Source organism: Nycticebus coucang, chromosome 10, assembly GCF_027406575.1.
Source record: "Nycticebus coucang isolate mNycCou1 chromosome 10, mNycCou1.pri, whole genome shotgun sequence".
Classification (NCBI taxonomy): domain Eukaryota; kingdom Metazoa; phylum Chordata; class Mammalia; order Primates; family Lorisidae; genus Nycticebus; species Nycticebus coucang.
Genome location: NC_069789.1, coordinates 121,849,133 through 121,862,448, shown reverse-complemented (window position 1 = coordinate 121,862,448; position 13,316 = coordinate 121,849,133). Strand labels below are relative to the sequence as shown.

The 13,316-nt window shown below is 49.6% G+C and overlaps 1 protein-coding gene across 16 annotated transcripts in view; it reads right to left on the bottom strand.

Annotated features, from left to right (window-relative positions):
* Nucleotides 1–13,316, bottom strand: part of POU2F2 (POU class 2 homeobox 2) — an 85,278-nt gene that overhangs the window by 7,894 nt on the left and 64,068 nt on the right. For 10 of the 16 annotated variants that reach the window (XM_053606902.1, XM_053606908.1, XM_053606901.1 and 7 more), the window contains 5 exons: nucleotides 5,062–5,167; nucleotides 4,894–4,985; nucleotides 566–727; nucleotides 285–426; nucleotides 43–191 (listed from right to left, as the gene is read on the bottom strand). In XM_053606902.1, the coding sequence (XP_053462877.1) occupies nucleotides 43–191; nucleotides 285–426; nucleotides 566–727; nucleotides 4,894–4,985; nucleotides 5,062–5,167 (651 nt within the window). The remainder of the gene's footprint in view (nucleotides 1–42; nucleotides 192–284; nucleotides 427–565; nucleotides 728–4,893; nucleotides 4,986–5,061; nucleotides 5,168–13,316) is intronic. The other 6 variants (XR_008383181.1, XM_053606909.1, XM_053606907.1 and 3 more) reach the window with 1 other exon arrangement.

Below are 13,316 nucleotides of genomic sequence, written 5' to 3'. Positions count from 1 at the left end.
GCCCCCCACCCTTCGAGGCCACCGGCAGGGTGCGCGCCTCACCGCTAGAAAACTCTTCTCTAAGGCGAAGCGGACATTTGTTTCGATGCTGGTCCTCTTCTTGCGTCTCCGGCCGGGCAGCCCGTCGAAACCCAGGCTGGGGCTGCTCAGCTGGTTGGGGCTGGGCAGACTTGAGTCCACAGACATAGTCTCTGTGTCCAGGAGGAGACGAGCGCGTGAGAGGGCGCCACCCCGGCCGCAGCCCGCAGCCAACCCCCGCGCAGGAGCCCCAGCCTAATCCCCACCTGCGTCGTTGAGCCACTTCTCCAGGAGGGGCTTGAGTTTGCACATGTTCTTGAAGCTCAGGTTGAGGGCCTCGAACCGTGAAATGGTTGTCTGGCTGAAGTCGTTGCCGTAGAGCTTGCCCATGGCCAGGCCCACGTCACCCTGGGCCAGTGGGGCGAGGATGGGGTGGAGATCAGGGCGGGGCCTTCTGGCACTGGGTCGCGGACCACGCCCACTCGCCCCGCCCCCACCCCAACGCGGCCGCGCCCTTCTCCCGCCGGCCAGCCAGGTGGTCCCAGACCTGCGTGAAGCCCAGCTTGATGCGGCGTTGCTTGAAGGTGCGGGCAAACTGCTCCAGCTCCTCCAGATCACTGGGCTCCTCGGGGTGGGATGGTGGCTCCAAGCATTTGGGGGGCTGCGGGTGCGAGAGGTGCGGGTCGGGCAGCGTGGGGCGGGTCACGGCCTGGTGGGGTGGGCAGGTGGGTGGGATGCAGGACGGAGGACCAGTTCCGGGGCTCAGCAATGACTGCACAGTTCCCCGGCCTCTCTGGTGTCCAGCCTCTTCCTGAAGACTCTCCCCTCCACCTACCCCAGGAGGCCCCCCCACACTCATTGTCGGTCCCTTTAAAGGTTTGACTCTGCTGTCTTACATAGGTCCTCTCATTCCCTGTAACTCTTTGCACTGTCCCTTCAAGCCTGCGAACTCCGAGAAGGAGCAGCCACCTTTTTTTTTTTTTTGAGACAGAGTCTCAAGCTGTCGCCCTGGGTAGAGTGTCATGGCGTCAGAGCTCATAGCAACCTGCAACTCCTGGGCTCAAGCGATCCTCTTGCCTCAGTTTTTCTATTTTAGTAGAGACGGGGTCTCGCTTTTTGCTCAGGCTGGTCTTAAACTCTTGAGCTCAAGCAAGCCACCAGCTTCGGCTTCCCAGAGTGCTAGGATTACAGGCGTGAGCCAAGCAGTCACCTTCTTTCTCCAAAGGCTCTCTTCCTGGAGCTGGGGGTGGTGATGGTTTTATTCTCCTCCCAGGTCAGGGAATCAAGGACTGGCTCTTGCCACAGAATTGCTGGGTAGCGGGCGGCGCCTGTGGCTCAGTCAGTAAGGCGCTGGCCCCATATACCGAGGGTGGCGGGTTCAAACCCGGCCCCAGCCTAACTGCAACCAAAAAATAGCCGGGCGTGTGGCGGGCGCCTGTAGTCCCAGCTGCTTGGGAGGCTGAGGCAGGAGAATTGCTTAAGCCTAGGAGTTGGAGGTTGCTGTGAGCTGTGTGAGGCCATAGTACTCTACCGAGGGCCATAAAGTGAGACTCTGTCTCTACAAAAAAAAAAAAAAAGAATTGCTGGGTAGCTCAGGTAAGCTTCTTAACCTTCCCAGGCCTCACTTTCCCCCTCTGCAGGATGGAAATAATCCCTGTGCTCTACCTACCCAATGCGGCTGTTGAGAGAATAGGGTTAACAAATGAATAGGTTGTCCAAACCCATAAAAGGTACACCACCAAGAGTGAGCTTTAATGTAAACTAGGAACTTTGGGGGATAATGAGGTGTCACTGTAGGTTCATTAGTTGTTACACATGTATCACTCTGGTTGGGGATGTTGATAATGGGGGAGGCTGTGCATGAGTGGAAGCAGAAGGAAGGGGACATCTCTGTATCAGTTTTGCTGGGAATCTAAAACTATTCTTAAAAAATTAAGTCTTATGCTGGGTGTGGCGGCTCACAACTGTAATCCTAACACTCTGGGAGGCCGAGGTGGGTGGATTGCTTGAGCTCAGGTGTTGGAGATCAACCTGAGCAAGCGTGTTGGAGATCAACCTGAGCAAGCGTGAGAGCCCATCTCTACTTAAAAAACATAGAAAAACTAGCCAGGTGTTGTGGTGGGCACCTGTAGTCTAGATACTTTGGGAGGCTGAAGCAAGAAGATTGCTCCAGCCCAAGGGTCCTCAAGCTATGGCCCGCGGGCCACATGAGGTGGTGTGATTGTATTTGTTCCCGTTTTGTTTTTTTACTTCAAAATAAGATATGTGCAGTGTGCATAGGAATTTGTTCATAGTTTTTTTTTTTTTAAACTATAGTCCGGCTCTCCAATGGTCTGAGGGACAGTGAACTGGCCCCCCGTTTAAAAAGTTTGAGGACCGGGCGGCGCGTGTGGCTCAGTCAGTAAGGCGCCGGCCCCATATACCGAGGGTGGCAGGTTCAAACCCAGCCCCGGCTGAACTGCAACCAAAAAATAGCTGGGCGTTGTGGCGGGCGCCTGTAGTCCCAGCTACTCGGGAGGCTGAGGCAGGATAATCGCTTGAGCCCAGGAGTTGGAGGTTGCTGTGAGCTGTGTGATGCCACGGCACTCTACCGAGGGCCATAAAGTGAGACTCTGTCTCTACAAAAAAAAAAAAAAAAAAGTTTGAGGACCCCTGATTTAGAGGTTGCTGTGAGCTGTGATGCATGGTACTCTACCCAGGGTAACGGAGTGAGATTTTGTTTAAAAATAATAATAATAAAGTTTTTTTTTTTTTTAAATGAGATTGCAGATAAAGTAAAAGAAAAAAAAAGGACAGGGAGAAATATTAGGGGGATTTATAGAAAAGCAACCGCTCCATCTAGAATAATTACTTTCCCTAAAAATAAAAGATTTGAAGTGTGGTGGGTGCAGGGATGTTTGTCACCCAGGTCCTTGATCTGTTATCCAAAACACAAGGGCCAGATATGTTTTAGAATTCAGAAGTGTTCCAGTTTTTTTTTTTTTTTTTTTTGTAGAGACAGAGTCTCACTGTACCGCCCTCGGGTAGAGTGCCGTGGCGTCACACGGCTCACAGCAACCTCTAACTCTTGGGCTTACATGATTCTCTTGCCTCAGCCTCCCGAGCAGCTGGGACTACAGGCGCCCGCCACAACGCCCGGCTATTTTTTTGTTGCAGTTTGGCCGGGGCCGGGTTTGAACCCGCCACCCTCGGCATATGGGGCCGGCACCCTACTCACTGAGCCACAGGCGCCGCCCAAGTGTTCCAGTTTTTAAAAAGCCTACATAGGGGGCGGCGCCTATGGCTCAATGAGTAGGGCACCGGCCCCATATACTGAGGGTGGTGGGTTCAAACCCAGCCCTGGCCAACTGCAACAAAAAATAGCCAGTATCGTGGCAGGCGCCTGTGGTCCCGGCTATTAGGGAGGCTGAGGCAAGAGATGCACCTATGCCCAAGAGCTGGAGGTTGTTGTGACCTGTGACGCCGTGGCACTTTACTGAGGGCCACAAAATGAGACTCTGTCTCTAAAAAAAAAAAAAAAAAAGCCTACGTAGGGCCTATATCATAGATAATGTGACCAGCCGCCCTCCATCAGGGTCAAGGCATTATCCTATAATCAGACACAGTAATGGCTCTGCAGCAGCAGGAATGCCACACCAAGACAGATAAAGAAAGTGCACTGCTTCCTGTCACGGCAGGGCAGGTTTTTCAACCAAATGAGTTCTGATGTCAACGTTATAAGAACAACTTGGATTTCAGAGCGTTTTGGATTTCGGAACTGAAACTAAGACCTGTATTAGTTTCCAAACTTTTAGGTCTTTCTGCAATAATTTGTTTTTTTTTTTTATTATTGAAACAGAGTCTTACTTTGTCACCCTCAGTAGAGTGCTGTGGTGTCATAGCTCACAGCAACCTCAAACTCTTAGGCTCAAATGATTCTCTTGCCTCAGCTTCCCTAGTAGCTGGTTCTACAGGCACCCACCACAACACCTGGCTATTTTTTGTTGTCTGTTTAACAGGCTTGGGCCAGGATCAAACACACCAGCCCCGGAACATGTGGCTGGCGCCGTAACCACTGAGTAACAGGTGCCCAGCCAGGTCATATATTTTTTGAAAGGGCTGTAAACAAAGGAGTAGGAAAAAGGTTTGACATTTGTAAAGGGTAGTGAAAGATTATTATTAAAGTCTAGAACCCAACCAGGAAACTGAAAAAAGCCTTGGGCTCCAGGTGCTAAGGTGGCCTGAAGAGCTGGCACCTTGCCTACCAGGGCCCTTCCTGCCAGTGGCCAAGCTAGCTGCTTGCTGTCACCAAACCACCACATGGACACAGATCTGGTCTTTCTGGATCTTCTAGTTTGTCCAGAGAACCTGGAAATCTGGTGTTTTCTGGGAATTTAGTTGACGGCTGAATAAAACACATTTGGGGGCACTGCTTTTGGTCTCTGGTGTAGTAAACAGACGGCAATACCTAACAGATGCCTTACTCTGAGAACCCTCCAGTTGCAGTACTGGAAGAGACCCAAGGTATTTATAACCTCGAGGCTTATAACCCCCTGAAATTTTGTGTGTTTGTGTACATGTGCATTTGGGGGGATCTAAATCTTTCATCAGATTCTCAGAGGAGTCCATGTGCCTGAAATGGTTAAGAGCCTTTAATCTTGGTTCAACTTCCCCCGTGCTACAGAAGAAGGGGCTGACCCAGGAAGAGAGAGTAGCTTGCCTAAGGTGCCACAGCAAATCACTGGCAGAGTGGGGCAAGGCCTTAGGTTCCCCAACTCCTGTCTTAGACCCTATGGCTATAGGGTGAGCCACATGGAGAGGCGACTCTCAGACTCTTACCCCTCTACCCATCCCTGTCACGCAGCCTCGCCTGACACACTCAGTGGACAGTCTCACCTGTGTGGGAAGCCCGGCCCGGGGCTGGGAGGTCAGAAGAGCTCCCTGGGTTTGCTGAGGTAGCTGGAATAGATTTGGTGTCGGTAGGAGGCCTGGGGAGACAAAGGGGAAAGTGAGGGACGTTCTGTGGTCGCATCAGGGAGGCCATCCAGGGTCCGGGAGCCTTACCTGGCTGACTCTGCTGGGCCTGTGGGAGCAGGAACTGAGCAGGTGGCTGGAGGTGGTGACCTGGCACAAGCACCAGCTGCTGGAGCTGGAGGAGCTGCTGTATGTCCTGCCAGGGAAGGGGATAGACAGAGAGATGGCCTGAGTCCTGGCTGGGTTTCTCCCTCTGCATCACCTGAACCCCAAGGGGCTGAAACCAGGAAGTTGTCCCTTGGGCAGCGTGGCCTGGCCAAGGAAGGATGATCCACTCAGGGTGGCACCTGTGGCTCAAAGGAGTACGGCGCCGGTCCCGTATACCTGAGGTGGTGGGTTCAAACCCGGCCCAGGCCAAAAACTGCAAAAAAAAAAAAAGGGTGATCCACTCAGTGTCTGAATGGCATCCCTGAACTATAGGCACCCAGAAGATTCTCTTGACCACAGGGTACCAGAGAGTCTCAAATGGGCCATCTCAGGAGGGCTCACTCTTTATTTACTTTTTCTTTCTTGATGAGATATTTGCCTTGTCTTACATTCCCACAGAACAAATAGACTCATTTAAAAATGTAAACCAGACCAAGTCTTTCTTCCTTTTAAAACACTCCCAAGGCAAATGACACCATGTCTGGAATTAGCTTTAAAATACCCCAGCAAATATTGGGTCCATAAATTGGTACAACTACTTTGGGAACCTCTTTGGGACTGTTATGGGATGAATTTTGTCTTCTCACCCTCCAAAAAAAAAAAAAAAGCTATGTTGGAATCCTAACGCCCAGAACCTCAGTGTGACCTTATTTGGAGAGAGGATCTTTGCAGATGATCAAGTTAAAATAAGGTCATCAGGGTGGGCTCTAATCCAGTAAGTCTGGTATCTTTATAAAAAGGACAAATTTGGACAGAGGCAGACATGGATAGAGGGAAGAGAACGTGAAGAGACACAGGGGAAAAAAGATGGCCCCCTACAAGCCTAGGAGAGAGACCTGGAACAGATTCTCCCTCATAGTCCTTAAAAGCTACTATTCCTGTAAAAAAAAAAAAAAAAAAAAACAAAAAACCTGGGGCAGTGCCTGTGGCTCAGTGAGTAGGGCACCGGCCCCATGTACCGAGGGTGGTGGGTTCGAATCCAGCCCCAGGCAAACTGCAACAACAACAAAAAAATAGCCGGGTGTTGTGGTGGATGCCTGTAGTCCCAGCTACTCCGGAGGCTGAGGCAAGAGAATCATCTAAGCCCAAGAGCTGGAGGTTGCTGTGAGCTGAGAATGACAGAGTGAGACTGTTTCTAAAAAAAAAAAAAAAAAAGGCTCTACTATCCCTGTAAAAAAAAAAAGAAAAAGAAAAACCTACTATCCCTGTCAACACCTTGGTTTTGGACCTCTAGCTTCCAGAATTGTGAGGCAAACAATTTCTGTTGTTTAAGTTTCCCAGTTCACGGTCCTTGTTATGGCAGCTCTGGGAGACTAATGAAGGCATTGTGGAGTATACAACTGCCTTCCAACCCAGCAATTCTGGGTATAACCCACCATAAATATGTACATGTTTTTACCACAAGATGTATATTAGAATGTGACATGGACCATTTGAAATAGCCAACACCTAGCCAGGTGCAGGGTGCATGCCTGTGATCCCAGCTACTTGGGAGGCTGACATGGAAGGATCCCTCGAGCTGGAAAGTTCCAGACCACCCTGACTTCATCTCTAAAAAAATTACAAAAATTAGCCAGGTATGTTGGCACACACCACTAGTCCCAGCTACTCGAGAGGGTGAGGCAGGTGGATCACCTGAGCTCAGGAGTTTGAGACCAGTCTGAGCAAGAGTGAGAACTGGTCTCTACTAAAAATAGAAAAACTAAAGAAAGAAAGAAAGAAAGAAAAACTATCCACAGGCACCCATTGTTTTGGGTGCCTGTGGTCTCAGCAAGTTGGGAGGCTGAGGCAAGAGGATCATTTGAGCTCAAGAATTTGAGGTAGTACTGTGAGCTATGATGCCACAGCACTCTACAACAGACTAAGACTCTGTTTCAAAAGAAAGAAAAAAAAAAAACTAACAACCCAGCAGTAATGTGGCCAAAAAGCAGGTCTAGAGAGTGCCTAGCAAAGGAAATACAAACAACTCCAAATAAAAATACATTCAGATAGGGCGGCATCTGTGGCTCAGTGGGTAGGGTGCTGGCACCATATACTGAGGGTCACAGGTTCAAACCCAGCCCCGGCCAAACTGCAACAAAAAAATAGCCAGGCATTGTGGCAGGCGCCTGTAGTCCCAGCTACTCAGGAGGCTGAGGCTAGAGAATCGCCTAAGCCCAGGAGTTGGAGGTTGCTATGAGCTGTGACGCCACGGCACTCTACTGAGGGTGATAAAGTGAAACTCTGTCTCTAAAAAAAAAAAAAAATACATTCGGATTCCCTCACAATAAGATAAACACAAGTACAATTGCACTGAGATACCATTTTTACCTGTCAGATCAACAAAGATAAAAACAGCTGGGGAATGTGGGGAAACAAACACTGTGCATTGCTGGTGAGAAGGTAATTTGGCAATACCTATCGACATTACAAATTCATATGCCCTTTGATTCAGCCGTTCCACTACTAGGAATTTATCTTAGGGATATATTCATACTTGTGCAAAATGATCTCCATAGAAGGCTATACCCAGCAGCTAGTGGTGTTCTAGCAAATGAGTAGACACAAGCTGAGCGTGCAGCAGTAGGGGATGGGCTGGCTGAGTTAGAATGAAGCTTTATAGTGGAAAACCATGTGGTCATCAAAAAGAATGAGAACAGCCTTTGTGTCTGGATACAGAACAATCTGCAGAATGTCCTGCTGGGTGCAAAGCTCAAGCGGCAAACAGGGCTTAGCACCCGTAGCTCAGTGCTTAGGGCACCAGCCACATACACCGAGGCTGGCGGGTTCAAAACCAGCCAGGGCCTGCTAAACAATGACAACAACAACAACAACAAAAATATCTGGGTGTTGTGGCAGGTGCCTGTAGTCTTGCTGAGGCAAGAGAATTGCTTAAGCCCAAGAGTTTGAGGTTGCTGTGAGCTGTGATGCCATAGCACTCTACCAAGGGTGACATAATGAGACTTTGTCTCAGGAAAAAAAAAAAAAAAAGAGGCAAACAGTAGGTATGATGTGCTACTGTTTGTGCAAAAAAAAAAAAAAAAGGCAGGGCATGGTGGCTCACACCTGTAATCCCAGCACTTTGGGAGGCCATGGTGGGAGGATCACTTGAGCCCAGGAGTTCCAGGTTGCAGTGAGCTATGATCAGACCTCTCTGTCATCCACTCCAGCCTGGGTGACAGCAGGACTGTCTCTAAACACACTAAAATATACATGAATTCAAGTGAAGTCAATTTTAATGAAATATAGTCATCAAACATATTTCAAATCATGATATAGTTAATTGATGAGGTTATTAGCACATTGACAAAATCCAGCAATAGGTCTGATGACTAATTTCAAAGCAATGATGAGTGAAAACAATATCTGCAACAACTATAAGAGAATATAAAAATCTCTGTGCATTCTATCGGTACTGCTAATGCTGAGTCAGTTGATCGTATTCTTAAATAGAAAGAAGTACCACATTTCCAAGGATGGTAAAAATTGAGATGTATTTTTTTTTCTTATCCAAGTTCATGGACTCTCTGGATTCTATCCACAGACCCTTCCAGGGGTAGTCTTTAGACACCAGGTCCCTGTTCTAAAATGTAAATCCCCACCATGGCCCTGAATGATCCGGCCCCCTGCTTCCCTCTCCTTCCCTATCTCACAAGATTCAAATCTCTGGCTCCCCAACTCTGATTCTGCACCACTGCTCCCCTTCCTGTTACTGAACCCACAAAGAGGTCCCCACCTCAGGGCCTTTGCCAGTCCCATTTCTGGATCTGCACATAGCTGCCCCCTCCCATCATTTAAGTCTGTATCAAATGTCCCCTCTACAGAGGGGCTTTTTTTTCTCGGTCACTATTACATCCCACTCTTTGCTTTCCCTCATAGCAATTATATGCTTCCTGTCTGTCTCCCCAGCCCCAGAGATGTCAGTTTCGTGAGGGTACAAGCTTGTCTACCTTATTCCTCACTATATCCCCCACCTAGAAAGGTGCCCGAGTGTGGTGATGTTCGCTAAATATTTGCTGATTGAAGGAATGAGAGAATGAGAGAAAGGACTGGCGGTAGCCGGTAGGGGGCACCAGTTCTCCACAATCGAGGCCACGTGCCCATCTGAAGCCACTTGGGGACGTGTTATGTACCAGTGAGATGGTGTAGAAGTTCTAGTGAGTCCAGAGGTGCAAGAGAAGAGCCCCTGGCCAAACGTATTTCACGGATGGACAGCTCTCTCTCTGGCCTGTGAGAACGTCAACCACAGAGAGCTAGCACCCCCCCCCCCCGCCCAATCGAAGCTGAGAAGGGAAGGGACCCATTCTTGCTCATCACTGCATTCTGATCATCCTCCTGCCCCTAGTTCAGGCGCCTAATAGATGACTACAGTTCCAATGAATGAATGAGGTGAAACCTCGGGAGAGACCGACTGTGCTTTGCCCCAGCTGGGACTTTGGCCACAGGTGGGGGCAGAAAGAGTAACGCACGGTTATATGATGTACAAGTGAAGTGTAATCGCCCACTCTCCCTCCGGGGCTTGTTTCCACCTGAGTGGGTAGAGAAAGCTCAGAGATTGAACTGGACAAGGCCTGGACCCCACAGTTGCTGGCTGACACGCCCCAGCACGCAGGGCAGATGGCCCAACCCCCATGGTCCGGCACCCCTCACCCAACAGGCTTTCATGAACACCCTGGCAGCCACTGCGGCTGGGATGGTGTTGTTGTGAGGGTCAACACTCACCTGCCTCTTTGAAATGGCAAATTGTGATCAGTTCTGGACATGGAGAGCCTTGAGTTAAGTCCAGAGTGGGGAGAACAGGAAGGGGTAGGGTCTGAACACCATGCAAATTATATTGTGATTGTTCAAAATGAGAAGGGGGAACGAGCAGGCGAAGGGGAGACTTTGGTCAAGGGGTACAAAGTTTCAGTTAGAGGGGAGGATTAAGTCCTGGTGATCTAGTGATGCTAGTTGATAATAATATATAATTCTAAACAGCTAAAAGAGAGGGTTTTAAATGTTCTCACCACAAATAAATGATAAATATTTGAGGAGATGGGTATGCCAATTAGTCTGATGTGACTATTCCACAATGTTTTTTGTTTTTTTTTAGGCAGAGTGTCACTATGTCTCCCTCAATAGAGTGCTGTGGTGTTGTCACAGCTCACAGCAACCTCCAACTCCTGGGCTCAAGTGATTCCCTGCCTCTACCTCCCAAGTAGCTGGGGCTACAGGTGCCTGACATAACGCCCAGCTGTTTTTTGGTTGCAGCTGTCATTGTTGTTTGGCGGCCCAGGCTGGATTCGAACCGCCAGCTCAGGTGTATGTGGCTGGCACCTTAGCTGCTTGAGCCACAGGCGCCAAACCCAAACTCTCAGACTTAAGCAATTCCCCTGCCTCAGCCTCCCAACCATCCGGGACCACAGGTGCCCACCACAATGCCTGGCTTTCCCCGCCCCCCCGAGAGTTTTTGACCGGGGCCGGGCTCAAACCTGCCAGCCTTGGTGTATGTGGCCAGCGCTCTACTCACTGAGCTACGGGCACCACCTGACCATTCCACATGTGTGGAAACACATGTTTCCATACATGTGTGGAAACACTGAACTGTACTCCATTAGTACAGGCACTTACTATTTGTCCATTAGAAATAAAAGAAAACTTAAGAAAAACTGAGGACAGGCTTCCTGACACTGTGAGCAGTGTCAGTCTGTCCAGCTTTGGGACATGCTGCCCCAGAAGGCAGTGAGCTCCTGTCAAAGAAGCCACCTGGGGGAAATCCCCACCTGGGATGTCACCTGGTGACATTGGCAAGGGAGTGCAACACTGCAGGGGGAGATTAGAACAGAGGGGTGCAAGGGGCCCTTCCAGCTTAGAATCTCTCTCGACTGCTTCTTGCTGTGTGATCTGGGGGAAGGCTCCCTCTCTTCTGGGGCTCGGCCTCCTTAACAGTACAGGACGATGATGCAAGGTGTCGTGGAAAGACCTGGGTTTTGGAGATGCCAGAACCCTAACTACCTCTTATACACCCCGAGACTGTGGGCAGTTCCCTACACTTTCTAAGCCTCAATTTCCTAGGTGATACCACAGTAATTCTTACCACACGGAGCTGTGAAAGGAAGTCAGTGTGCAACAATGCACGTAGAATGCCTGGTTCCCATTCACCTAACTGGTCCTCCAGAAATGGTACTTATTATTACTGAGTCATTTCTTTCTCAGGACCTCAGTTTTCTTATCTATAAAATGGGGGTGGTAACCAGGTGTGGTGGCTCATGCCTTTAATCCTAGCACTCTGGGAGGCCGGGGTGGATGGACTGCCTGAGCTCAGGAGTTCAAGATCAGCCTGAGCAAGAGTGAGACCCCCGTCTCTAAAAAATAGTGCCTTTGTGGCAGGCACCTGTAGTCTCAGCTACTCGGGAGGCTGAGGCAAGAGAATCACTTGAGCCCAAGAGTTTGAGGTTGCTGTGAGCTATGACACCATGGTACTCAACCCCAGGGTGACTGAGTGAGACTCTTTCTCAAAAAGTAAACAAATAAATAAATAAAATGGTTGGCTCAGCACCCATAGTACAGTGGTTATGGTGCCAACCACATATACCGAAGGTGGTGGGTTTGAACCCGACACGGGCCAGCTAAACAACAATGACAACTACAACAAAAAAATAGCCGGTGTTGTGGTGGGTGCCTGTAGTCCTAGCTACTTGGGAGGCTGCAGCAAGAGAATCACTTAAGCCCAAAAGTTTGAGGTTGCTATGAGCTGTGACACCCCGGCACTCTACCCAGGGCGACATACTGAGACTCTGTCTCAAAAAAATGGGGATTATATAATGGCTGATTTTCTTTTTTCTTTTTTGCAGTTTTTGGCCGGGGCTGGGCTTGACCTGCCACCGCCAGCATATGGGGCCGGAGCCCTACCCCTTTGAGCCACAGGTGCCACCCCTAATGGCTGATTTTCACTCAGTTGCCCTCAGGCCTGAGTAATATTTGGAAATCACAGAGTACCCTCAAAGATCAGCATTTGCTTCTGCTGCCCTCTCATTTCTCCCCACTCAACTGTGAGCCCTTGAGGGTGGAAACCCAATGTGGCTAAGGAGTCAGTTCTCCTCCTGACGGCTCACAACTTCCAGCCCCTGGACACTCTGCTGAGCTTCAGCCTCAAATATCTATCTGCCTACCTGGGGGTCTCCACTTGGGTGATTAATAGCCTCTTCAAACCCTAACACATCCAATATGAAACTCCTGGTTTCCTACCCCAGCTTTCCAAAACACCCTGCTGTCTCCCTCTATTCCCCAACTCAGGACACCAGCTCATCACTACCCAGTTGCTGAAGCCAAAATCTTAGGCATCATCCTTGACATATGAACCCAGGCCATACAAAATAGCATCCAGGACTCCACCAGCACCCTCCCAGTTCAAGCCACCCTCCTCTCCACCTGGATGCCTGCAAGGACTTCCTGCTGGGCTCATTTCTACTCCCATCCTGAAAGTCCATTCTCCCATGGCAGTGGTGAGAGGAGCTTCCTAAAATGGTCAATCAGGTCACGTGACCTCCTCATTTAAAACCCTCCAAAAGCTTCCCAGCCCCTTGCACACTCCAATTCTTCCTGCCTCACCTCTCATACATGTTTACCCCTTGCCTGCTGGGCTCAGTCATACCACCTTCCTCTGTGAGCTGGTTTCCACCTCAGGATCTTTGCATGTACTGTTCCCTCTTCCTGAAATGATCTTCCTCTGGCTTCTTTCATGACTGAGTCTTCCGGCCCTTATCTCTGAAAGCTCACCTTCTCAGTGAACCTTTCCTAACCACTGCGCAAGTGGCCTCCTCCCTGGCTGACACTGCTTTGTTTCCTTTTCTTCATTATGCTAACTCAGAAACGGTCTTGTTTTGCTGGTTGGCTTGTTTACTCTTGGTCTCCCTACTAGAATACATAGTCCTTGAGGGCAGCCACCTCCGCCTTGTTCACAGCTGTTCCCCCAGGCCATGAATGGGTACCTGCCATAAAAAAGGGGCTCAGTAAATTGCAGTTGAATGAATGAATGACTATGATGATTCCTGTCATTCTACTAGGGGAAGCTTGAAAGATGGGGGTGGAGGATCGGGGAGGTGGCCCTTCTCAAGTGTGGGCTCTTCTCTGCATCCTGGCTCCCAGAGATTGGGCATGCCAAATGGAACCCCCCACAT